Source organism: Falco biarmicus, chromosome 8, assembly GCF_023638135.1.
Source record: "Falco biarmicus isolate bFalBia1 chromosome 8, bFalBia1.pri, whole genome shotgun sequence".
In the NCBI taxonomy this organism is placed as follows: domain Eukaryota; kingdom Metazoa; phylum Chordata; class Aves; order Falconiformes; family Falconidae; genus Falco; species Falco biarmicus.
The window spans coordinates 10,070,675-10,095,153 of NC_079295.1; the positions used below are offsets into that span (position 1 = coordinate 10,070,675).

At 43.6% G+C, this 24,479-nt stretch overlaps 1 protein-coding gene across 1 annotated transcript in view; it reads left to right on the forward strand.

Annotated features, from left to right (window-relative positions):
* Positions 1-24,479, forward strand: part of ABCA12 (ATP binding cassette subfamily A member 12) — an 88,513-nt gene that overhangs the window by 54,105 nt on the left and 9,929 nt on the right. Inside the window, exons 28-45 of the mRNA XM_056349057.1 lie at positions 6-161; positions 938-1,115; positions 2,651-2,869; positions 3,509-3,705; positions 4,111-4,271; positions 5,844-6,068; positions 7,214-7,352; positions 8,700-8,952; positions 10,131-10,217; positions 11,421-11,514; positions 13,014-13,141; positions 14,053-14,140; positions 15,561-15,666; positions 19,125-19,179; positions 19,660-19,837; positions 21,729-21,844; positions 22,453-22,612; positions 23,985-24,253. Coding sequence (XP_056205032.1) covers positions 6-161; positions 938-1,115; positions 2,651-2,869; positions 3,509-3,705; positions 4,111-4,271; positions 5,844-6,068; positions 7,214-7,352; positions 8,700-8,952; positions 10,131-10,217; positions 11,421-11,514; positions 13,014-13,141; positions 14,053-14,140; positions 15,561-15,666; positions 19,125-19,179; positions 19,660-19,837; positions 21,729-21,844; positions 22,453-22,612; positions 23,985-24,253 — 2,809 coding nt within the window. The remainder of the gene's footprint in view (positions 1-5; positions 162-937; positions 1,116-2,650; positions 2,870-3,508; positions 3,706-4,110; positions 4,272-5,843; positions 6,069-7,213; positions 7,353-8,699; positions 8,953-10,130; positions 10,218-11,420; positions 11,515-13,013; positions 13,142-14,052; positions 14,141-15,560; positions 15,667-19,124; positions 19,180-19,659; positions 19,838-21,728; positions 21,845-22,452; positions 22,613-23,984; positions 24,254-24,479) is intronic.

A 24,479-nucleotide genomic window follows, 5' to 3' on the forward strand; every position in this document is an offset into this window, starting at 1 on the left:
TGCAGGTAGATATGGCATGGCTGCTCCCTGGTATTTCCCATTGCTTCCATCTTACTGGTTCGAATATAACAGTTACCTCCCCTTCTGGAATGACAAACGAGGAGGCCTTCTCTTCACCAGGCTGATGTTGAGGAAAGAAGCCACCCTCAACAATAAGATATGTATGTAAATGCTAGCTGGGGTAGCAATACTCACATTTTAGGTAAACAAAGCCAATTTTGTAAAGGGACACCATAAGTAGAAAGCACCTCTCTCTATTGATCCTTATTTTGTAGCACAGGAAAAATTAGAAGCTGTTACTTACGTGAAAGGAGATTTGGCTTTTAAATTATATGCGTTCTTCCTATTTGGTGTGGAAATCCAGTACTGATTTTCACATGCGTATTGTGTGTGTTGTAGTTGGGCAGTTACCTTAGATGCATATACCTCAGTCTACAATGCTCTGTGTAGAAATGCACTTTTGTTTTGGCAAGAAAGTACAGGTTTCTACTTGGCAAAAGGGATGTGTGCTTCTTTGTTCTTCTCTTTAAATATTTAGCCTGTAAAATATTCTGAGATCACACATAAAAACTCGCTGATTTTACCTAACTGAAAATAACTCGGTCGTTTTGCTGTATGCCTTCTGATTTTCTGTGCTTGCTTTGTATAAATTAAGTTAGGTGCTCTGAAACATCTAAATATGAGACCTTTTCAAAAGTGATTAATGCTTATTGTCAGGAGTTATTAAAAGCTGCAGAAGTAAAAAGGAGAAATCCCAGAGAGCTCAAAATTATACAGATCCTGTGAAATGTTTTCTGTGTTCCTAGCTGAAAGGCACCTACTTTTGCTGTATTTTGTTTTTAAAAGCTCTGCTTATCTCTGAGGTGAAAAAAGTAGCACAAACACCTGCTGCAGTGCAGTAACTGTAACTGTAACACCATTCCCTTTGGTGTCAAAGGTGCTCCCCCGCCTCACCTCGAACCAGAGCCCACTGATCTCACCCTGGGAGTCTCCCTCCGTGGCATAACAAAAGTTTATGGATCCAAAGCTGCAGTGAACAACCTCAGCCTCAACTTCTATGAAGGGAATATCACTTCCCTGCTGGGACACAACGGAGCTGGGAAAACTACAACCATGTGTGTACCCTTTAAAGCTGCTCTTTTTATATTGTGGGGCATGAGTGGGTGAAGGAGAGAGTGAGTAGGGCTGTGCAGTGCTGGGGGACTGAATAAGGTACTTCATTAAGCCAGATTTCTCTTGTAGCTTTATCTCGTTCATGGATGACCTCAGCAGTCCATCTATTAGAATTAAAGGTTCTTTTCTGCTCAGTAATATGCTTTTAAATCTGGTTGGATACCTGTAATACACAGCACAGCAACTGTTTTAGTGTTTTGTTCCATGATGCTTTGGTGCCTAGGGTTAGGTTGTTCTGAAAGTTGTGGGTAGCTTGCACACACACCAAAGCTGACGTGGTATTAGCAAGAAAGTGTAATAAAGGTACACTTCAGCTGTACAAACTCGTGTTGGCTAGGCTGGAATGGCAGCGAGTTAATACATTGGCCTTTCAGCCTTTCCATTTATAAATTATTATTTGAGTTGTTAGGTAACAGCACTATAAACAGACCTGTAGAACTTGATTTCTCCACTGATATATACGTGCATCACTCTGAAAGCAACATTAAGCTGATAAATAGAAGCCTCAGAAGAGCCAAAAACAATAAGACAGATCTGTACTGCATCTCAGTTTATTATCAATTCATCTCCTATCCTGTTTGCAAAGTGTAGGCAAAGGTGATATGCAGAAAACTGTAAAGGCTTCTTGAAACTTAATGCAGGCTTCAAATCCTGAGTAAGGTCACAAGTTACTTCTTTCCTTTTTAATGATGGTTAAAAGTCCCAGGAGAGAGAGAGGCTGTGGGAGGGTGAAGGGCAGTCTGAGATGCGTCTTCTCCCTTTAGTCCCTGCAGGACAGCACCAAAAATGACCTATAATGTGCAAGTAGTTATTCTGAGCAGACAGTGTTTGACTCAAGTCTGTTGAGTATTGCTAGGCAGGTAATTATTTGCTTGAACTAGATGAAAGTGCTGCCCACTGGGAAGTGTCTCGTCTGGAAATCCTCTTCCATTTCTTGTTAATAATGGCAGTGAAATCAGGTTTCCATGCTCTGATGTGGTTAGTAAGATGAAGATGTGGTTTTCAATCTCTGTTGTGGTTAGCAATATAAGGCTGTCTGCATACTGCAGACAAACCTCAAAGAATGAAGAGTAACTGCATTATATGAATTCCCAGTGATTAAATTGGAAGTCAAGGGCATTCATGAATATTGATGTATGGGACAGACATGCAATGGTCTGACTTGGGGAGAGGAAGGCTGAAGAAGACAAAAGTACATGTGAAAAGTAGCCAGAGTTCAGCGTGTCAGCTTGGTACTTGCTCTCGCATTCCCACAGAGGGGTGTGAGGATGTCCTTCGATGTGAATTGGCCCCTGCTCTGCCAAAGCATGGTTAGACAGCAGAAGAAGCAGTGGTCAGTGGTCTTGGGCTGGAAGAAGCATGATAGTGATGTAAGGAAACACTGAAAGTGATGATAGGTACAGGACCATGTTAAAAAAAAAAAAAAAAGGCTTTCTCCTGTTTCTAACTTCCTTTTCTGTTCATTTTTCCCTTTCAGATCTATTTTGACTGGGTTGTTCCCTACATCATCGGGTACTATCTTTGTGTATGGCAAAGACATCAGGACAGACCAGGAAGTTATCAGGAAGAACATGGGTGTGTGTATGCAGCACAACGTGCTCTTTAACTACCTCACCACAAAGGAACACCTGCTGCTTTATGGGTACATCAAAGTCCCTCACTGGAGTAAACAGGAGCTCTACCAAGAAGTGAAGAGGTACAAAAATAGCAGGGCTGGAGAAGGGAGAGAGGGCTGTCAAAATTATTGTGTGGTAGTGCCATTGCCACTGTAAAGCTCAGATTAATGGTTTTGAGGACCGTTGCTGATCCAGCATAGAGTTCAAATAATGACCAGAGGAATTTATTGATATCTGTGGCTGTAAGAAAACAATGTGTCTTCTCCAGGGGGTTTACAGGCTTCTGTGGCAATTCTTTGGAGATGAATTTTTAGGCCTAAGGGTCTAGTCCTTGCTGCTTTACAATTTTCCCCAGAAAGAGATTTAATCAACCAGTCAGAAAGATGATGTTGGCTTTATTGGTTCTGCAGAGAAGTGAAGCAGACAGAACATCCCAGGGAATTTGGATCTTGGTGTTCTCAGTTGATGAGGTTGAGCCTTTAACCTTGACTTGTCAGTTGGAAACTTTGAAAACATCCTAAAAAATGTTTTAAATTAAAATCCCAGTGACTGAGCTACAGGGTGAATCATCTCCCTGCACTGTGACCATTCAGTAGAGCAGTCCATACTTGAGCAGTTTTTCATTTGCAGTTACGGGTTTTTTTGGTATTTTCAGTTTCCATGCTTTAAAAGGTGCATGAAGGACAACCTTTGGGGGCTGTTTTTCCTTTGTTTTCAAGGACTTTGAAGGAGACAGGACTGTACAGCCATCGTCACAAGCTAGCCGGCTCCCTCTCCGGGGGGATGAAGAGGAAGCTATCTATAGCTATCGCTCTCCTGGGTGGATCAAGGGTGGTGATACTAGATGAACCAAGCACAGGAGTGGATCCGTGCTCTCGGAGAAGTATTTGGGAAATTATCTCCAAGAATAAAAAAGGTATCGTGATCAGATGAGATACTCTCCAGTGTGGCAAAGGTGATTTGGGTCACTTTTGCAAATATAGTATCAGGGGCTTTGAACTGTGGGTTTTGGAGACCACAGAGAATGAATTGTGGGACACTGGGATTTTGCAGGCCCTCTGGGTACATCTTGGCTGGTTGCTGTAAATTCACAGTGTCATCTGAAAAGTAACTTTCCCATAATACACAATTTACAATATAGTAACTTTCGGCTTCTCTTTAATGTTGCCTTTCATATATTTTCGCTAATAGTTACAAAAATCCCCTGCAGTCTGTTTTCACCTGATACTCTGTGTCCCCTCATTCAGCATAGCTTTCACCTGTCTCACGTAATTGCATGTGTTTGTTCTGTGGTGGCTGACATCAGCTTTCTGTTTTCCAGGCAGAACCATCATTCTGTCAACACATCACTTGGATGAAGCAGAAGTTCTGAGTGACCGAATTGCCTTCCTAGAGCAGGGAGGGCTCAAATGTTGTGGTTCACCATTCTACCTCAAGGACACGTTTGGCGATGGATACCACCTGACGCTCACAAAAAAGAAGGTTTGTGTCTGAGCTGGTCCAAAATTTGGGTGGGAAACTGAATCGGTTGTATGGCAGGAAGAAAGGAGGCACGTCATAGTGTCCCACAGAACTGAAGCATGCTGAAGAAGGTTCATCTCAGTCGTGGATGTCTGCACTGGAATGGTTGTTCCAGTATAATTTCACTTTCATGGAATAACTTTTTATTCAATCACTTTATGCCCAGGTGAAAGTGGGATGTGTTTTGGGTTGAAACTCTTGGGTTTGGCCACACAGGTTCAAGAATATGCTGGACTGTTTCCTTGGGCTGCCAGTAAGATCATTTGTTCTTATACCTCATCCACCGAGATACCTGGGTTACAGTGCACACTGCTCTCCAGCTCGCTCTGCCTGTCCCATGCTGGAATTCACATGGGTTTTTTTATAAATAAGTTTCCTTGAGAAAGACAGCCTATATGGAGACTTCCCCTGAACACAGGAGTCTTAGCTTCAGCCCCTCTACACAAAACCTTAAAGCTCTAACAGACAAGGCAGAAGTCTGAACCCAAGCCTCCTGTATCCCAGGTGCACGATGCAGTCCTTTTTATCCTCCGTCCCCTGCTGGGCCTTAGCTCCCTTTCGTGTCCCATGAACGCAGTCACCACTGCAGGCACTTCTGGGGGCAGAGGCAGAGTTTCTCCTGTTTGCAAACCTGCATGGAGCTGAGCTAGGGCTCGCAGCAGCTTCCTGGCTGAGAGGGGCCAGCAGGGATGTAGGAGCTGAGTGGCAGATCCAAGGACAGTAGTGGTACCAAAGAACTACTGAGGATCTGGATGTGAGCATGCTGTTTCTTGGTGAGAGATGCTAATAGAAGGTGTGGTGTGGCCTGTGCTTCCCTTGAAGCAGAGGGAGGCTCTCCAGCAGGGTCACCGGACCAGCCTCTGTGGTGGCCCTTGGAGAACAGGAATGTCAATGCTCTGCTTTGTTGAAGAGCAGGGTCTCCTTGAGGATTAAAGGCAAGGGCGGGTGCAGGGTGTGAATTCTAGAGTTCAGAGAAATAAAGCAGATGGGAAGAGTCCATCAATAGTATCTGGCCTGAGGCAAAACGTTCTGCTTACAAGGAGGGGGGAACTCTGCTCTTGACAGCATTTACTGCACTGCTGTTGGTAGCCCCAGCACACAGAGTCATGTGCAGATACCATAAGAGATCAGCCCCTTTTCCAAATTGCTGGCAATATAGATGAAGAAAATGAAAAAAGACCCATGTGCAAGCCCTGTTTTTCACCAGGAAAAGAGTGTATTTGTGCTGGCAGCCAAGTTCAGGTGTCATCTTGTGATGATGACACCTAAAAACCCTCTTGTGGCTAGGATTTTCCTCTGTTCCGAGACCAGGCAAGGTCTCAAGTGGACCAAGGTGAGCACACTGCCAGACCTCCCTCTTCAAGGACCAGAAACCCCCTTTCATCTCCTTTTGATATTTACCTTGAAATGTTGCATACCTGGACTGAGATCACCTACCGATGATGGTCTGGGATAGAATTTGAGCTAAATCCTGCACTAGAAGGTTTGACCTCACAGCCCTCTCAGTGACCGCAGAGTGTTTTCCTCTTTCAGAACATGGTGGAAGAGTGTGACACCACAGCAGTGACTACCTTGATCCAGTCCCACCTCCCAGAGGCTTATCTCAAGGAGGATATTGGTGGAGAGCTCGTGTACGTGCTTCCTCCCTTCAAGTCCACAGTCTCAGGGGCCTACCAGGCGCTTCTCAGAGCCCTTGATACCAGCTTGAGTGATCTCCACCTTGGTTGCTACGGGATTTCAAACACAACCGTGGAAGAGGTATGAACTCAGGGTTCGATGTAGTGAAACGTTAGCTCTGCCTTCTGGGCTAGATGGTGGCATGTTTTGCATGTAGGAGTGGCAGGCAGGGGAAGAAGTAGTTTGGCTGATCACTGTGTTATACTTACGAACATGTGAGTGTGTAGATGTATTCATAAATCTGTACATACAGTAATGTACAAAGTGTACCACTCTCTCACCTTGCTATCACCTTTTTGATATTTCACCCAGAAAGTTAGATTCTGGAGATAGACTAAGGAGAGGGGGCAGTGGGGTGTTTTTTCTTGAACCATTTTCCTGGTCCCCATGAATGTGGATTTGTCTACAGATACAGTCATCAGCGGGGGATTAGCAAACCATCTAAATGCTGAACTTCAGCATAGAGGCTGTATTGCACAAGTGAGTCACCTCGTGCATCATGGAGTAACACAGGCACCTTTCTTCCCATGGGAAATCTCTGATCTAATAAACACAAACATTTAGTTGCATCAGAAACAAAAAGTAAATGATAAGCAGTGATGACCCTTGTCTTGCAGAAAGGAGGGAGGGAGACTGTTGCCTTTCTGCTCAGAAATTCTTGCTTGCTTTTAAGGTGTTTTCCTAAGGCAGCGAGAATGAATTATACAGCATGTACCACGTGCAGCTTGGGTGCCATGACTGTGCACAGTCCCAGCATGGAGGCAGCCAGGATTGTCAGAGGCCGGAGGGGAAAATATCCCAGGGAAACAGCCCTCCTTTTTTCTTCACTGGTGCCATGCAGGGAGAGCCGTCTGTGCGCTGCTCACTGTGTGGGTGTGGGAGGAGTAGATTTATGTAGGGCCTGAGCTTAAATGCAGCTTCATTTACGCCTACTCAGTAGTCACAGGTTGTTAGGAGAAGGCGAGTCCAGGGGGCAACTGCAAAGGTTTAAGTTTCCACTGCTGCAGCAGAAGAGAGACAGTAGGTAACAAGAAGCTGGACAACAACAATTTTGTACTGGAAAAAAGTGAATTTCTCTCACAGAGCACAAAGGGAATAGAAAGAAGGTTGTAATTCACAATTGCTGCACCAACTACAGCTGCAAAGTAGGAGAGTGCATTGTGATTATTGTTTTGGTAAATGGAGTCATTTGGACCAATTTTCCTTTATATTTTCTTGCTCCATAGGTGTTTCTCAATCTGACAAAAGAGCTAGTGAAGGATCAGCAAGAAGATACTGAACTGCCCCAACAGCTGCCTGGAGCAAGTGGTCAAATTGGCAGTGACGAAATGTCTGTGAGCACGGACACCTTCACAGAAAGAGATGGTACTACATTACCTCCAGGTTTTATTCCAGATTTGTCACAGATGCAAACAGTGACAGATGGACTGATTTGGTCTCCCCATCTTCTTTCTTTGTTGAAAACCACATTTCACCCAACCAGGAATCACAAGCTCAATAAATCGCTAGAAGTACAGTGCTCAACAGTTGTTCAGATCCACTAGTTTGGAATAGTCTGAATCACAGAATAAATTACAGAGTGGTTTTGTTTGCATCCGCCGTCCTTTAAATTGATCCAGGTTTTAATCTAATCAAACACAGCGTGTGGGTGAAAGAGCAAATGTATACCTCTGAAAGTAATTGCTGTAATTGATGTAGAGGATTATTTCTACATAACTAGTAGAACTGGAGAGAAACTTTGTGGAAACCCTTAGCCTGTTGCAAAAGCAGCACAGCTCTGAGCTGGATCCATGCTACTTTTTGCTGTGTCCCAACTGTTGCAGTATGGTAAAACAGCTCAAAGGGCCAGAGAGTGGGATGAATTCCTGCTCAGAAGAGAGGTACACTGGTATCTCTGAGGGTTTGAAAGCTGAAAAAGGTGGCACAGCCCAAAAATGAGCAAATACCTGTTGAAATGCTTTCTCAGAGCAGAAATTTTATTTGTACTTACAAATATAGCATTTCGAGTTAGGGAGGCAGCCAAGGGAGAGCACAGAGGTATTTGTGTACTTGCTTCTCAGAGCTGACCTGCACTGTAAATGTTACTGTGAACAGTAACTCATATGCATAGAGAAGCGTTTTGTGTACCTCTAATGAGAGCACTGAAAAGCATTTGCTTCATGTTGTATTCTATAGGTTATTATTTCATAAAGAGGAATAGGATGCACAGGATTAGGCTCTACTTTAGTGTACCACAACCCCGTCCATGCAAAAGATCAACTGGTTTATGTGCCTTGTTTTCTTATTTCAGGATTAATTTTCTTATAGATTTGTCTGAGGACATGCTTTCTAAATTATGAAAATTTTCCGTTTGCAAACATAAAAGATTAATACGTTTCCCCTGTAAGTTGCAGCTGGGTAGGTAGGATGTAGATCACTTGATGCATCTGGAAGCCCGTATTCCTCTTGCAAGATCTCAAAATGAATTCACTGCATGTACGCATTTGAAATTAAGCAAAAACACTGGTGTTACATGAGCTTATGACTCAGGAACCGAAGTCTGAGTTCTGTCCCAAGCCTGAGTCTTGCAAAAGTTCCAACTTGGTAGTTTTGATTTACCATCTGTAGTGGAGTGCAGGAAGCTAAATATACTCCCAGAGTTCTATAACTACCAATTCCCTGCATTTCACAAATACTGATCTATGACAAAATGCATTCTTCTTTTGTCCCCAGATCAGCTCCTGATTAGATCAAAAAGCCTGCATGGTTTGCCGTTGCTGCTTAAGAGGACATCAGCGTTGTTCATTAAAAGATTCCACCATACCCGGCGCGATGTCAGAGGCTTCATTGCTCAGGTCATCCTCCCAGTCCTCTTTGTGATGGCTGCGATGGGACTTGGGACACTGAGAACTAAGGAAACTGAATATCCTGAACTGATTCTTTCCCCCTCTCTGTACGGCACATCCGACCAGGCAGACTTCTTTGGGTGAGTGGTGTTCTTTGTGGTTCTTAAATCCATTTTGTTTGTAAAGAGCCAGTTTTACCACCAGGATTCTTTCTAAGCACATGCAGTGGATAAGTGTTACAGGGATAACATGTAGTTACGTTATTTGTGTAGTTATGTTACAAAGATAGCATGTAGCTACGTTATCTGTGTAGTTATGTTACGCAGATAACACGTAGCTACATTATCTGTGTAATTACGTTATGCAGATAACATGTAGAAATCCTGTTTCTAAGGGATCTCTGGGGGAGATGACCCGGCTCAGACCAGCAATCAGAAAGCTTTAGAAAAACAACCTCTCAGCTGGAATTAACTGTGAAATACGTTGGGGATATTCTTTGCATTTCCCATTGGAGTCCTCCGGCCCTCTTCTCTGTCGGCGCAGGACATACTTTCATGCTCAGGCCCCACTAGTCCAAGGCACACAGTCAATTTGAAGGACATGTGCTTTTTTAGTGTAATTAAGATGTCATCACTGAATTCTTTCATTACCAAAATGATTATATTCTTGTATCATTCTGATTTCATGATGTGAACTGCTGTCTTTCTCCAGTGGTTCGCAGTTTTAAATCAGACGTATAGAATTTAGCTCTAAAGCAAGTATATCTGCTCTTAGATGTTCTTTCCCAGGACTGCTCATGCCTTTCCACTTCAGTCCTGCTAGATGGGGGTATGAGCCAGAACTGCATGTCTGAGTCCTCTGTTCCCAATGTTCTTTGTTTCTACTGATGGATCATTGCTAGAGGGCTGGGTCAGAAGTGAGAAGCATCTTCCTGAATGACCAAAACAAAATGGACATCACAGACGAGAGAGCTGATTGAGATGAGACTGGAAGTAGTGCCTGAAAATTGCAGTAGATGCTTTTTCCATGGCAAGAGAATCTTGATTGTCCAAAAGTTCATCAGTATGTTGTTTAGATCTAGAGGCAGCAAATCGCTGGAGTGGCTGTGCAGCTGTAAGTGATGAACAGTCCTTTTAAACCTGTGTGACTGTCCTCACGTACTGCATGTACTTAGGTGATTTGCAGGGCTAGCACAACAAATAATAATTCATTTAACATCTTAAATCCTGTTTCATTCAGACACAGCTTTCCTCTGCCCAGTGGTAGTGGAAGTACCTTGAACATTTTCCTGTTTTCTTTTTTCTTTGTTAAATCTTAGGAATTTTAATGAAACCACAGATGCTTTAGTTGCTTCAATGCTTGCTTTCCCTGGAACAGATAACACATGCATGAATGAAAGCAATTCGTAAGTAGTTCTTGGCTTTCTTCCATTTAAATTCTGATCCTGCGAGAGAATTGACATAACGCTATTAGCCATTAGACCTTAATAACCATCTTTGATCATCTGCAGAATTTTCATGCATTGGTGCCACATGCAGAGAAAAAAAAAATCTCCTGCCTCTCTTCAGATTGACTTGCAGACTCTTTCAGCTCCTTAGTCGATGTCTAACTGTCCTTTTGCAGGCAGACACAAGTTTTTGCTGCTCACAGACTTGAGCTGGCAGGGTGCAAGTCGGTTCTGAGCAGGGAGCTGTGTAGTCATGATTGGTGTGAAGCAGATCCCAGCCCTGCTGAGAGCCTACGTGGCTCCCGTGCGGCTTGGAGTGAAGGCTTGCATCTGCCAGCACAGAACTGTAGATATCCTTGAAGACAGGAAACTATACTGTGCTTTAAGGATGGGATGGGACTTCCACACTGTGCCAGGACTTGACACTGGTGTTCTTTGCTTGCCTCAAGAAGTATTCACCACCGCAAGTGGACTCCTATATTACTATGAGTAGTAAGGAAACAGCTTTGGTGGTGGCAGGATGCCAGGACAAGAGCATGCTATTCTCGTGTCTGGGAAGGAGTCCTTGCCTCCCCAATAATCCCAATTTTAACACTGAGCCCACCCAGGAAGCTATCAATGTAGCTTTTGTTACACGTATCTAAAAGCCGTGCCATGAGTGCTGGTTTGTTTCGAGCCCTGCAGATAAATTTCCAAAGAATTGGTAGTAAGATCCTGGGCAGACTTGCATGCTCATGCGTGCCACGTATCTGCAGGCAAATATTTATACTGAGTATTTACGGTGACTGCCTAGCCAAGACGGCCCATCACAGGACTCCCCAGTTATTGCAACAATAGCCCTTATTTCTGCACTGCAAGATGATTTTGGCCTTGGTGCGATAACTCCTTGCACTGTCTACTGTGGGAATGAAGTGGTGTCTGGATTCTTTCTAATCAGCAGAACGAATCCAGGCACGAAGAGCGGTAGTGAGGACTCTGCCGAGAGGCACTGAAGACGGTGGGAGGATGGGTATTCCCTGAAGCACCCGGAGCTGACAAGAAAGTCTGCTCTTCTGCAGAAGCTACTCACTGCCATCCCTGCTGTCATTAAACATGACAGCAATTAGTATCGTGTGCACACCTGAGCATAGAGACCTCAGAGGAAAATGTGTTCATTTTCAGGCAGTGTTTAAAGGAGGACATGCTTGGCCAGTGGATTATCAGTGGAAACCAGAGAACTAAGTATTCTGCCTGCAACTGCACAGATGGCATCCAGGTAATCTGAATAAACCCCAGGGTGATGGGGATTGGGGGGATAGCTGGGGGGCCTTGTAGGTTGGGAGGGGTTTTGTGCACAGGCGTGACGCTAAGGGGAGCTCAGTGTTCAAATTCCTCCTGTCTCTTTTTGGCCTTACTAATCGTCTACACTGGTTAACCACTGTCTGCACCAGTTTGGGGACAGGAGAGGAAACAGCATCCTCAAAAGATTCACATGCTAATAGATCTGCCTTGCTCCCCGTGGTGGGATAAGGTTTAATGCTGGTTTTGAATGTTGTATGATTGTCCCATTTAGCAGAGGTGAACACGTATTCAAGAGGAAAATTTCGTCTTACAGAAGCACTGTCATTATATGAAAGCACAGCTATTATTGCTGTTTGCTCTTCAGAATTTAACTTTATGCAAAATCTAGACCCATCTGCTTTTACTCTGTTCTTTATTATAAATAGTGATGATTAATAATATTAGTTATTTGCATTACGGTGGTACATACAGAACCAGATATGGGCACTGCCTTTACATGCGCATGGGGAAAAGGCAGATTCTGCCCCAAGGATGTTACAATTTTACAGTCCAGTTTGAAGCTGAGCTCTCCTCCCTCTGGTGCTGTTCACCTGTCTTCAGTTTTTTTCCAGTAGGAAATCAGACTCATGGCGCAGCATGATGCCATTTGTAAGATAAAGCATGTACTTAGTTGAATGTTCCTAATCACTCCTTAAAATGCAGCTATTTTCTGCGGTTTTCTGGACATACACTTAATTTCACATCATTAAAAGTATTGGCAGCATTTCTCCAGTAAGTCTGGATAATGTTCAAAGCTGCAGGCACAGGCAGGTGTACCTTAGCACGAAGCAGGCTATTTTGTGTATTCTGATGCAAAGTTACACAATGGGGGAGGCCAGCATTTTTGTTATGGATGAGCTGAAAGAAGCAGCCAGCATGCTATCTGGTAGGACACTTCAGAAACAGTCGATGTGACTTTGACCCTCAGCATGTTAAATTATATATTCAGGACTAATCTAAGGTTTCTCTGAAGCTTGGGAAAATATTGCCAATGTCTGACAGTAAAGCAAAGACGCGGAGTGCAGTTGCTGTGAAATGCAAGATGAGAGTTTGAGGCCACCACAGAGTTTTGTGCTCTGAGAGTTGTTTTGCCCTCTGCAGTTGTCTGTGCAGTCACTCTGATGCTCTGCTAAGTAGGATCAGCCTTAATGCAGCAAAAATCTTCCTACATAGCATGAAGATATTTCAAGGTCTCGCTGATGTCAGTAGAACTCAAGCGTAGATTTAAGCAAATATTGTTTTTAAGCACCTCACTAAATATGTTCAGGACAGCAAGCAGGGATGTATGGTGTGTGTCTTTGCAACTTGATTTGCGAATCATCAGCTTCTGCAGCCGTCAGTCCCAGGACCAGAATGTTGCTCTTAATGTTGTCCTGATATGCTAGTTTTTAGTTTTTAGTTAAAATACAAACATTTTTGTTCATTTTTCTCCAGACATGTCCACAGACGAACTACACTCCTCCTCACAGAAGGACCTTCTCCACTCGGACAGTTTATAACCTGACAGGGCACGATGTGGAGACCTACATTCTGGCAACTACCAAAGATTTCCTGCAAAAACGGTACAGCATAGATCTTCAGTCCTTCTCTGAACTGCATTGGGAGCAGCCTCTTATACATATCATATCCACTATGCTTGAAGAGGTGATAGTGCATTTGGGGTTTAGAAGGCCCTCTCTGCCGATGCTCTCTCTGAATCTGGTGAAAGGAGGTAAAATTTCCTGCAATCATGGAGTTAAAAATAAAGGTTTGTGCAAGTGCTCTTCTTGATCATAGCAGAGATAGCCTAGGGATACTGTGTCAATCACCTAATATGTTGATGGCTGGATCTGCAGACAAGCCTTTGTCTGACTCAGAAATGCTTAAAAGGAGGAAAATCTGACACAGCTTGTCAGGAAGTAAACCCTGGGGAGAGACTTACCTCGAAGTTTGATTCTCTGAAAAGTCTCAGTGTGTGCTTCACTTAAACAAGTGCATCCGTCCCGGTGAAATAAGAGGCTGAACGTTTTCTTGCACCATGGGGCTGTTAGAGCTATTAGTGTGTCTGGACCCTGCAACACAGCCGCACACTATGTCTTGGGGCAAAAATAGCCTGCCATTAAGGTTGTCAAGGAATATGTTCACCTGCCATTGATTTAAACTGAGCTGCCTGTCTTCTGGGTAGGACGCAGTCATCTCATTCCTGTGTGGAAGGTAAGCATGGTAGGAGTCCACACAGCTCCAAAGTGTTTCTCAGGTGGAGGCTTTCAGCACACTTTTGTGATAGTGCTGCCAAGTTTCTGTTTCCCTTTTTCCCCCCAGATAAGGGGTCCTGCTGCAGTGTTGGCTTGGCCACACACTCCATACTGGGATAAATTCTTTTAAGTCAAACTAGAATTAACTGGGGTGACAGTGGCATACTAACATGCTCCAATGAAAGGTATTAAAGCTTTTGAATGAGAGTAGCAATGCATTTCCTCTGATTTTCACTCAGGTACGGTGGCTGGAGTTTTGGGCTCCCTTTGACAACAGATCTCCAGTTCGATATCAAGCCAGTGCCCCCCAACAGAACATTGACTAAGGTAACTAACCTCCATCTGCTCATCCTAGTGTGGGATTCCAGTGTGGGCCCAGGAGAAGTGACGTTGAGTTCAGAGGTATTTCAGAAAATAGAGCAAAACCCTCTGAAATCTGCATTTTGGCGTGGGAGAGGTGACTTGCAGTTCATTTCCTTCTCTCTCCCCATTCTTCTTTATTGGTCTGGCTTCCTTTGCTAGCAGAGGACAATTTCTCTGCTGTCATAATTTTATTATACAGAGGTGAAAAGATCAATTAATAGCACCTTTATCTCATGAGAGAATGTGCTTACCTTAACTAGGAATGGCTGGTGCATTCTGATATACACATTTCTCTGTTTCTGCTCAATGAAAATGTTGTAACGCATCAGCATTAAAAGCACCAAGGCTGAAATCTAAGGTAGCAGGGAAATGCAAGAGAATTGACAAGATTCTGTGATCTCATTGCAAATCCTAGCTACCAGGAGAGTGTTCCTGTAAGAGCAGTGCTGTTCTCAGAGGTGACTCCCATAGAAAGGAATCACAGGGTTTGTTTCACTAACACTCAGAGCTCATGTAATGAGTTTGCTGATGTTTTCACCCCTCCAATCTTACAGCTTCATCTCAGATCTGTAAGCTACAGCTATTTGCTTATCACATGGTCAGATTTAATACCTGGAAACCTTGGTAGTGTTGGAAGTAGAGCTGACTCCAGTCCTTGCTCTGCTAGGGCAAGAATGAAACCACTGAGCGTGCAGGACTTGGGGATATGCAAAAGTGGATGCTGTGGGCTGTGTTTAAGCCTCTAAGCTTAATAGCCTAAGCTCTCTGTCCTTTGGTAGATAATTTACACCTCCAACTTGTGTGCTGTGGGTTGAGCCTGAAGTAGGGGATGACAAATCCTCCCAAAGTGCATGTTCTGTGATCTGATTTTTCCCCTCGGTCCTCAGGGTTTATCACGGTATAGGTAAGAAAAGTTATCCTGGGGAGGCAAGGGCTGTTGCTGAATGAGAAGGTAAAGACTGTCTATTTTTTGCCCTAAAGCAAAAAATAAACTTTCCCTCCCCCTGGCTTTCAAGGGGCATTAGACACATGACTGCTTGGCCATCTTTGGGAAGTCCCCACTGCTGGTGTTCATCAGATCTGAGCAACTTATTACAGAGAAGAAACCAAGTTTTTGTACACGTTATGTCACATATCCAGCTAGTGCTTCTTCCTTCTCTCCTGGAGGGCAGATTACTCTGATGGGACTGATTGTGCTGAAGGTGAAATGTGCTTTTATACTCATTCAGTACTTGATGTGGTTTAATCATTGGACTTTAACTTGTAGAGCTTATGACTTTAGATAACATCCATAGAAAGATTCATTTGAGCAAGCAAAACAAACCAAAATGTTATCAGCAACAGTTTCTCTCCCAAACTGTTTCAATTTCTCAATTGTGTGCAGGTGTGGTATAATCCCGAAGGTTATCACAGCCTTCCAGCCTATCTCAACAGCTTGAACAACTTCATTCTTCGAGCTAACTTGCCAAAAAATGAGACTTCCAGATACGGTAAGTGTCCTTCTACATGAGCAGATGATTTCTCCCCTTTGGGGGAAAATATCCTCGGTCTGTTGAAATCAATGACAATGCTTACCTTGACTTCAATGAGGCCATTTCTTTATTCCCAATTATGCCATTCCTTTAAATTGCTGAATTGAAAAACATGACTAAATCACATATTTCATTTGTCTTAGTCAAAGACTTGGGGAACTGGATAGAGAGGACCCCAGCCCCACTTGCCTCATCCAAAAAATGCCAATGGTTGCTATTTGATTTATTGCCTCTCGTCATGGTACTGCAATTGCTGTCTCTTGATAGGTGTCCATTAGTTATGCATAGAAAGGCTACTCTAGGTCATCTCTGGGGGTGGTTTAGATTAGCAAATTTTAATATGTCACCCTTCTGCTGAGAGGAATTCAGGATGTGTGGGTATGTGTATGTTTGTGTTAGGATGAAAATGAGAGTGAGATTAAGTGAGAAACATAATTTTCAGCTATATTTTTCCTCTGACAGATGACATACACAGATTCCAAGGAGTGTTAGTAGCCTGTTTGGGGTTATCGGTTCTCGTAGCTTCTCCTTGGTAATGCAACACAGCAACCCAAATTCCTGCTGATAAACCCAGGGCACCCTATCTTACCATTTAAGGTTTAGCCTACATTAAGGGTGCAGCACGGGCACAAACATGTCTGTGCCTGTGTGCCTGTCTCTAGAGATGGAGGGGGTGCAGGGAGAAGAGAAAGATTTATGTTGATGTCATTTTGAGAAATCTTATACAAAGATTTATGGGATCTGACAAGAGTAGCAATTGTGTGCAGAAATGCCCTACCGATTGATTTTCTTTGACAAATGGTGCCCTTCCAGCCATGTTCTGGTCATGCCTAGCCCCCCTCACCTCAGAGACCTGCTGTTCCAGGTGACAGTGTCTCTTTGCTCATAAGACTATTCCTCGCCGATGTGTCTGAATTAAACTATAATGGAAAAGGCATCTGGTGTGAAGCTTTGAGTGTCATGCCATGAATTAAAGAAACAGCAGAACGCTGATTATGAGTCAAAGCAGCATGTCTGTCTTCCCACCTCTTGATAACGATGCGCTGAAACTCCCCTCACAACAAGCAAAACGAGTGCCGTGTCCCTGCCGCTGTCCTAAAATACCCGGTGCCTTGTGCCTTTGAGATTTGCAGCATGCCCTCCAGGTCAGGAGGTTCAAGCTCTTCAGTGTGTGCTGCAAAAGCGTATCACAAAGCTGCAGCCCCTGCCCAGGTGCGGAGAAAGGAGACCTGAGCCAGGAGCTTCCAGCAGCAGGAACATCCCAGAGCAGCTGAATTATTGAGCAGTGAAGCTTCTTGCCCTGTCTCTGTATTCCCAACACATGCTGCAGCAAGAGCAAAGGCTGGAAGCTCATGTGAACAGTCAGAAAGTTTTCACAGGGAAAGTTTTATACTAGCTAAGTAACAATTTTCAGTGGGAAAAAATAGCAGTTTTTATTCCATCTGTCCTGCTGCTTATGTGGTTTTGGAAAGAAATGCTTAGTTGTGAATGACCAGATAGATAATTCTCTGCTTCCCGCTAATGATCCAAGCCATAGAATGGGGGAAATAAAATGAATGGATGGGGATAGCTCCCCCAGGGTAGAGTAAATCCAGTTTGAAATACAATTGAGCAGGCGTTCTGCGTGGTATGTTCCTGGCAGCTAAATCTATTTGTTGTTGTGACAAATAAATGACAGTTTAAGAACCATTGAAATGGCCAGATAAAAATGTGTTGTCATTTCAACAGTTTGAAAGAGGTGCCAGTCCCGTTTTAGAGGTTTGACTTAGGCTGCGTATATTTTTAAAAAATACATAAAAAGCTTTTTACCCTGTCACTAAGCAAGTCATAATAGCTTTTGACTTATGTATATTGTGCTTTCTCTTCTCTCAATCCCAACCAACAAAAAAGAGAAAGCATTGAAATGGAAATTTTGACTTCTAGCCTAAGCTTCAGTAAAGGAGAATGGCTTTATAGTGAAGTATTAACAGATTAGACAGACAGTATCTTTCTTTCTCTCTCTGTCTCATAGAGAAGGGAAACATTTCCTGGCTGTTTGTGTGGCTTTATCAGCAGCCCAAGATTTTAATTCCGTTTCTCTCAATGATGACAAGACTGAGGGCTTTTTCCCCTATGAAATGTATTTCCCATGAAATCTTCCCTTTCAAATTTATTTGCACAGTATGGCATTTGGTCAGCTAAACCCACAGTCTCCTCCTTTCTCGTCCCCAAGTCGGAGTGCTTGTTCTTAGGGAAAATGGCCCAGAATAGTTCTTCCTTGTATAACTGCTGAAAGTCAGGCACCTGGCTGTAAGGAGCTTAAATTTCAGAGGTGGCATGTTCTAGCAAATCTCTCTGGATTTAATAGCGGCTAGAGGTCCTCCAGCACTCCCTGAGAACTAGGGCATTTACTTAGGTGCCTAAATAGGGATTGAGAGCCTCGTTTTTAGGCACATAAATGTCTTAGCTTAAACCCTTTCTCAGGTGCTAGAGTCTTAGAAACTGGGCTGTGGTCTTGGTGGGACCAAGGCAGAGACCTTCACTGGAGGCTGGAACTGGCCCACCAGAGCCCCCCAAGTTCCTCCTTCTGTTTTTATAGGCACAAATTGCCTCCAAACATAACAAATGCACTGTGATTAACAATACTAGTCTGCTCTGGGCTAAGCGTTCTCCTTGGTAAAGGAGTACTTAAACCAGATCTTCTGAAAGTACCTGCGCATGAGCAGAGGCCTTCTCTCTTGTAGTTTGTGCCAGGTCAAAAAGACCCCTTAAAATGGGTTTTTGAAAACATTGCACAGGGTTAACTAAGGTAGTAACTAGATTTTTGCTAGTTCCTTTGGACATTTTTTTTTTTTCCTAGCTGCATAAAACAGAATAGTTGAGAATTAACTCATTGCCAAACTGGGAATGAAAGTGTAGTTTTCTTGGGTTTATGCCAGCACTTCAACAGACACCCATATTGAGAAAGACGCGTATCACGCGAAGATAATAGTTGTGGAGAAAGGCAATAGGGAATGATTTGTTTCTGATGATAAAAGAACAAATGAAATTAAGTGTGATTATCAAACAGCAGCTTTAAAGCGAAACATATTCATCAGTTTTGAATGTTTCAGTATTGAGGAATCTAACCTAAAATACCCACACCCACAAGCATGTGCCTAATTTTTGGTGTGGGGGTACTCTCACTGAAGTGAGTTATACTATCAGCCAGACAGATGCAGAAACAAGGCCTAGGGTTTGAATTTCAGATCTTCTGTGCATCAAAGAGAAGTCATAGGAAAAATGAGCATGTTCGAAATTCTGCCCAAGATCACACCAAGATGACACAGGAAAAAACAGCTACTCAGAGTTTTCTGTTTTACTGTCAGTATCAGGAACTGGTGAAGGAAGCTTTAAGTTAGCCCTATTTTCAATTTATTTTCTTTTTGTCTTTTTAGGTATTTTCTTATCAGCTCACCCATATCCTGGAGGACAGAGCCAAGAACAAGTAATGTAAGAAGATTCATTTGCTGATGGCTGAGTTGTTTAGTTTCAAAGGCAGTAAATCAGCCTCTTGGAAAGCACAAACCAGCCTAAATTACTGAATATCTTTCTCTAAGTGATGAAACTGCTCTCTCCCTTGTCTTCATTCCCTCTACCCATGAGTGGCATCCTACTTGCCATCAGAGCTGCCGATTCCTGTTAGGATTTCTTTGCAGGCTCCCATATAGATCTGGAGGTCACAGTTATGGCATCACATGTTTTTGTGCTTTGGCACAGTAATAATCATCACATATTTTTCATTTTGGCCTTTCCAGTCAATGCTATGGTACAGTGCTGTAAGTCCTTTTTCCTAGGCATAATTAACGTCAGCAAAAGATGCTGGCACTGAGTCAGGGCCTCTTTGTTTCTGAGCTCTAAGCAATACCTCCTCAATGAGGGAAATCTGCTGCTTCGACTCACCGTGTACATATTTCTCCACTTTCTCCCCAGGCTCAACAGCTTACTCGACATAATAGTTTCAATGTCTGTTTTGGTTGGCTACTCTATCACAACGGCAAGCTTTGTGCTCTACATGGTAAAAGAACATCAAACCAAAGCCAAACAACTGCAGCATATTTCAGGCATTGGGATGACAAGCTATTGGGTGACTAACTTCGTTTATGATCTGGTAAATAATTCACATTCCTAAATGCACCAAGAGTAGCATTACACAGCAAGGGAAAAAAGTTCTTTATTTAAAGTTGGTTGCCTAGACTTCTTAATATTATTACTGCCAAGAGCGTTATGTAGTAATTGTTCTCCAAGGCATTGAAGACTATTAAATGTGAACTGCAACACTGGAGTTTGCTAAGCAAAGGCATTCCTTCTCTCTTGAGTGTATGCAAAACACTCAGCACATTTATATGAGAGCAACACAGAACAGGCCAGAGCTTGATTTCCATTTTAACATGCAAGCAGCAAGCTGCTTTTCTGTTAGCTTGCAGGGCTAGATTAGTCGTCATGCAGGCTTTACACATCTGGGGTAAGGCTTTGGGGCATGAGGCTACAGCCGTTTTGGAAACCATGGGAGTACAGGCTGTGACATTAGCAGACATCTCACAGCAGACATTCCCCTGTTGGGCAAAAATCCATTGCTGGGTTGAATGCTCTCTTTAAGATTATATATTACAAAGATTTTTAAGCCAAGGAAAGCTACTAGTGCAGCTATATGCCTTGCAGGACCTGAGCAAGTTCCTTTCTACAGTGCTGCACTGTGCTGTATGGATAGTTGAGCTCTCCAGCACTGCGCTGCATTACACGGCATAGGCGTGCCCTTGTTATTCTTGAAGTTAAGTTTCCTCATGGTAAAGAGGGTTAATGGCACTGCTGGAAAGCATGGCGGGTCTAAGAGGATAAATATGCAAAGTGTCTGTAGACTGAAGTGCTTTGTGTCTTATGAATTACCTTCGGTGCATGATGTCAAACCCTCACACACGAGACCTACAAGTGCAGACTATCTCTGCTCGTGAGCTTTGGCATTGCCAGCTATGCTGTAATGGTGATCAGCTCTACATATCCGACAATATCTATTGATGCAGTTCTGCTAGCGCCTAAAATCCAAGTGATATCATCAGTTCCTGAAAACGTGAAGCCTTCAAGGGCATTTGGGTGGCCAGCCCCCTTCGACGCAGCAGAGGGCTAAGGGCTGAAATCCCTTGGGGAATGTGAGCCTCGACTTTTTCTGCAAAGCACAGCCTAAGCTTCTAGGTGTTTTGGTAACACCGATCACTAACAAAGCAGTACAGACAATACAGTTCTCACCACTAAGTAGTCTAAACTGCCTGTGTATAGGGGCTGGTGTGATTAGGCAACAGTAAAAGTACCTCCTGCCTTGCAGGAGGGGCTTGAATGGGGTCTGCAGGCGGCATGGCTGCAGTCTGACTTGGCAGAGCAGCCCCGAGTCGCAGTGCAGGGTGAGGATGGGGCAGGCCTGTGTCTGCTTCCCTGATCCGGGCCCTCGCTCCAGCGCTGCATATTTGTAAATCAGCCCGTGGAAAATTCCCCAGAGTCCTTGCCACCATCAGTACTCAGTGGGCTGAAACTAATCCAGCGCTCTCGGCAACTTGATATTTCTCAGTGAATCTCTGCCAGTAAATTCTGTTAAATCCCAAAGTCAGGGAAGAGAGGAACCTGTCAAGGCAGACATTTGGTAGGTCCCTGCTTTGACTCAACATTATAAAAACTAGATTTACAGGGCACAATGAAGTGGTCTGACTGCAAGGCTAACTGGAAAACCAAAGCGATATTTTTCATTCACAACTTTATTTAAGGCACTTTCTGCCCACAGCCCTGACTGTTGAAGCCTAGCCTATTCCAAATGGCTCTGTGGGAATTCATTTGCAAGACTCCCAAAGGTCTCAGGAGGACTTGAGACACCCACCTATATCTGGTTTCCCTTAGAAAACCCAAGCTGCACTTGTGGGACCAGATTCAGACCTGGCATTGTTGCTTCTGCATGTTTCTAGGAAAATGTTTAAGAATTATCTTCCTAATAACATCTTTTTAATATCATTTCGCAGGTATTTTTTATGGTTCCTATTGGACTCTCAATAGGAGTTATTTCATCCTTCCAGATACCAGCTTTCTGCAACAACAGTAACTTACTGGCAGTATTTCTTTTGCTGTTACTGTTTGGGTAAGTGTGGAGCTTAGTTATTTAAATATCATTGCACAGAGGGAGGAACTGTATATTGCAGGCTGCTGCAATTTGAAATCCAAGGGAGGAATATGTGGGCTTTTTTCTTCAATGTGCACTTTACAAATGGTGACTAGTTGCTCCTTCCAGGAGCAGTGAGATAAACTACTGTTGTCATGCCTGCCTTGTTCAAAGCAAACTATGTGAGGGTATGAAATATTCAAGGTCACAGTGACAGCTCAAGCTGTAAGCAGATGTTTACTGAACTATTGCAAAGTTCAAGATATAGAAGCATTTCAGAATCAGAGAGAAAAAACCCCCAAACCAGCAGCACAATTCAGGAAAACTTAGCAAAACTGTCTCCCTAGCTTTGAATCCTCCAGGCCCTCTGCTTTCAGTCAGGGCTCCATGTTCAAAGTATGCATCATAAACTTTGTCTCCAGATTCTAACAGATACAAAGCTATTTTTCCTTCTTGAAGCTCCTGTAATATGGAAATCTGGTCACATGCCAAAACAGAACTGTTATGTTGTCTGATGCCTTTAGTTGTTTGTTTTCAATCGCTCTTTGAGTTACTGTAGTTTTCTCTGCACGGTTGGCAATTTATAGATATGCAACATTTTCATGGATGTACCTGCTGGCTGGGTTTTTCAAAGAAACGGGAATGGCCTTCATCGTTTATGTCTGCGTCAACTTGTTCTTTGGCATCAACACCATTATTACTCACTCGGTTGTATTTCTGCTCTCCCAGGAAAAGGCCACGGACCAGGTAGGAACCCTAGTAATACTGAGCCCTTGGTGAAACAACAGGAGGCTTCTGGTTGAGTTTGGTGCTTTGATCAGGTCCGTAGTAGATGGCTGGTTTCGAGACATTTGAGGTAGACCAAGCAGAGGACACTAGTCGTAGGACTTCATGGGGTTCCCTATAGACAGGACGTGAGTCCAATATGAGTCCTGCTTGTCTGTAAATCTGCACATCCAGAAAAGAAGCAAATGATGGCGACAGAGGGGAGAAGACAAAAAGAGAGGTAGAAAACTGCCCATGCAGGGAAGGGCAGGAGGTGGGTGTAGATGTTTGATAAAAAGTTGGTGAGGACTTTGAACCATTGCTAAGTCTTGCAGCATGAACTGTGGAGAGTGACAACTAGACATCTTGGCCCCGAGTCTGACATGTGCTGCACTAAGCCCAGCACCATCTGTCTGTCATCTAGCTCTGTAATGCAATCATCTTCTCCCTGCAAGGATGAAAAATGGCTCAGAGACAGTGATGATTCCCTGAAGTAAAGCCATCTTTTAAACTGAGATATCCCTGGGAATCACTGGCATAACACCTTATATTTAGTTTTCTTTTTTTGTGAAGGACAATTACTTTGTAAAAAAATAGCTGGACAGTGCTTGTTTAGTAACCCCCCTCTGGATTTTAGCAATGTGCAATTATGATCATCTTTTATCCCTCTGTGCCCCAGTGGCAGTGAGTCAGTTTCTTTCCATGCTAATTTACTGCCTCTCCACTTTTCTGTGTGAGCTGATCCTTTCTTACGCTAGAATCGTACCAAATCTCTACGATGAAGAGGCTCCTAAGTGTGAGACTGCGCACTGGGTGTTTTGCTGTGAATTCGCTGGAAAAGCCCTTCTATATCTATCAAAGCCAGATCTTGTGGTTTATGGAAACGTTTGTCCAAGGAAAGCAGATAGGACAGGGCTTCAGGGGAGCAGGCTGTGCTCCACAGTGGGTAGGTAGTACAGCACCTGTGTGGTTTTGGGAGGCGTAGTGCAGCTCAGCGGCAGGATTCAGCTCTGGCCCACAGGTGGGTTTCGGGCTGCTGCATGCACAGGGTGAGGCGGTGGGAGTAGCAGTGAGTGACTATGCTGCTAACTGGCTGCTGTTTACTATGGGTGTTCACAACCTCAGAGATGCCTGTTGACTTCTCTGACCTTGTGCCTGTGAAATGAGCTGTCTCCAGAGCTCTTTGCTCTCAATTTATCTCTGCTCTGAGACCCAAGCAAATCCCAATGTAATTGTTACACTTCAGTCCCACAGTAAAACCTATGAATTTAGTCCATGAACAAAAACAGTGACTGACTGTGCTGATTTTTGTTTGGTTTTTAGTTTTTTTGTTGTTGTTTTGTTTTTTTTCCAGGGCTTGCGTGATCTTGCTGAAAACTTAAGGCACGCGTTCCTTCTGTTTCCACAATTTTGCTTTGGCTATGGCTTGATTGAACTGTCACAGGATCAGGCACTGCTGGGCTTCTTAAAAGCCTATGGAGTGGACTACCCTGACAAAACCTTTGAGTTGGACAAGACCACATCTAAGCTGTTTGCCATGTTTATCCAGGGCACCTTATTTTTTGCCATTCGTCTTACGGTTCATGACAGGATGATTCAGAGACTCTGGAACAACATACTAGAGTAAGTAACATCTGGAGTCTCACAATGAAAACAGATCAACCCAGTGCTCCGTGGTTTAATTCTGGGCCCTCACACCGTCATTGTCAATTATGAAGCCCATAAATTTCCAAGACACTTCACAAACAGGGAGTAAGTCTTCCCTGGCCACAGTCCTGATACCCACCAGTAATTAGAGTATTAACTAATAGTGGTGCAGGTACTGAAGTCTCTTGGTAGTCCTTGCTGG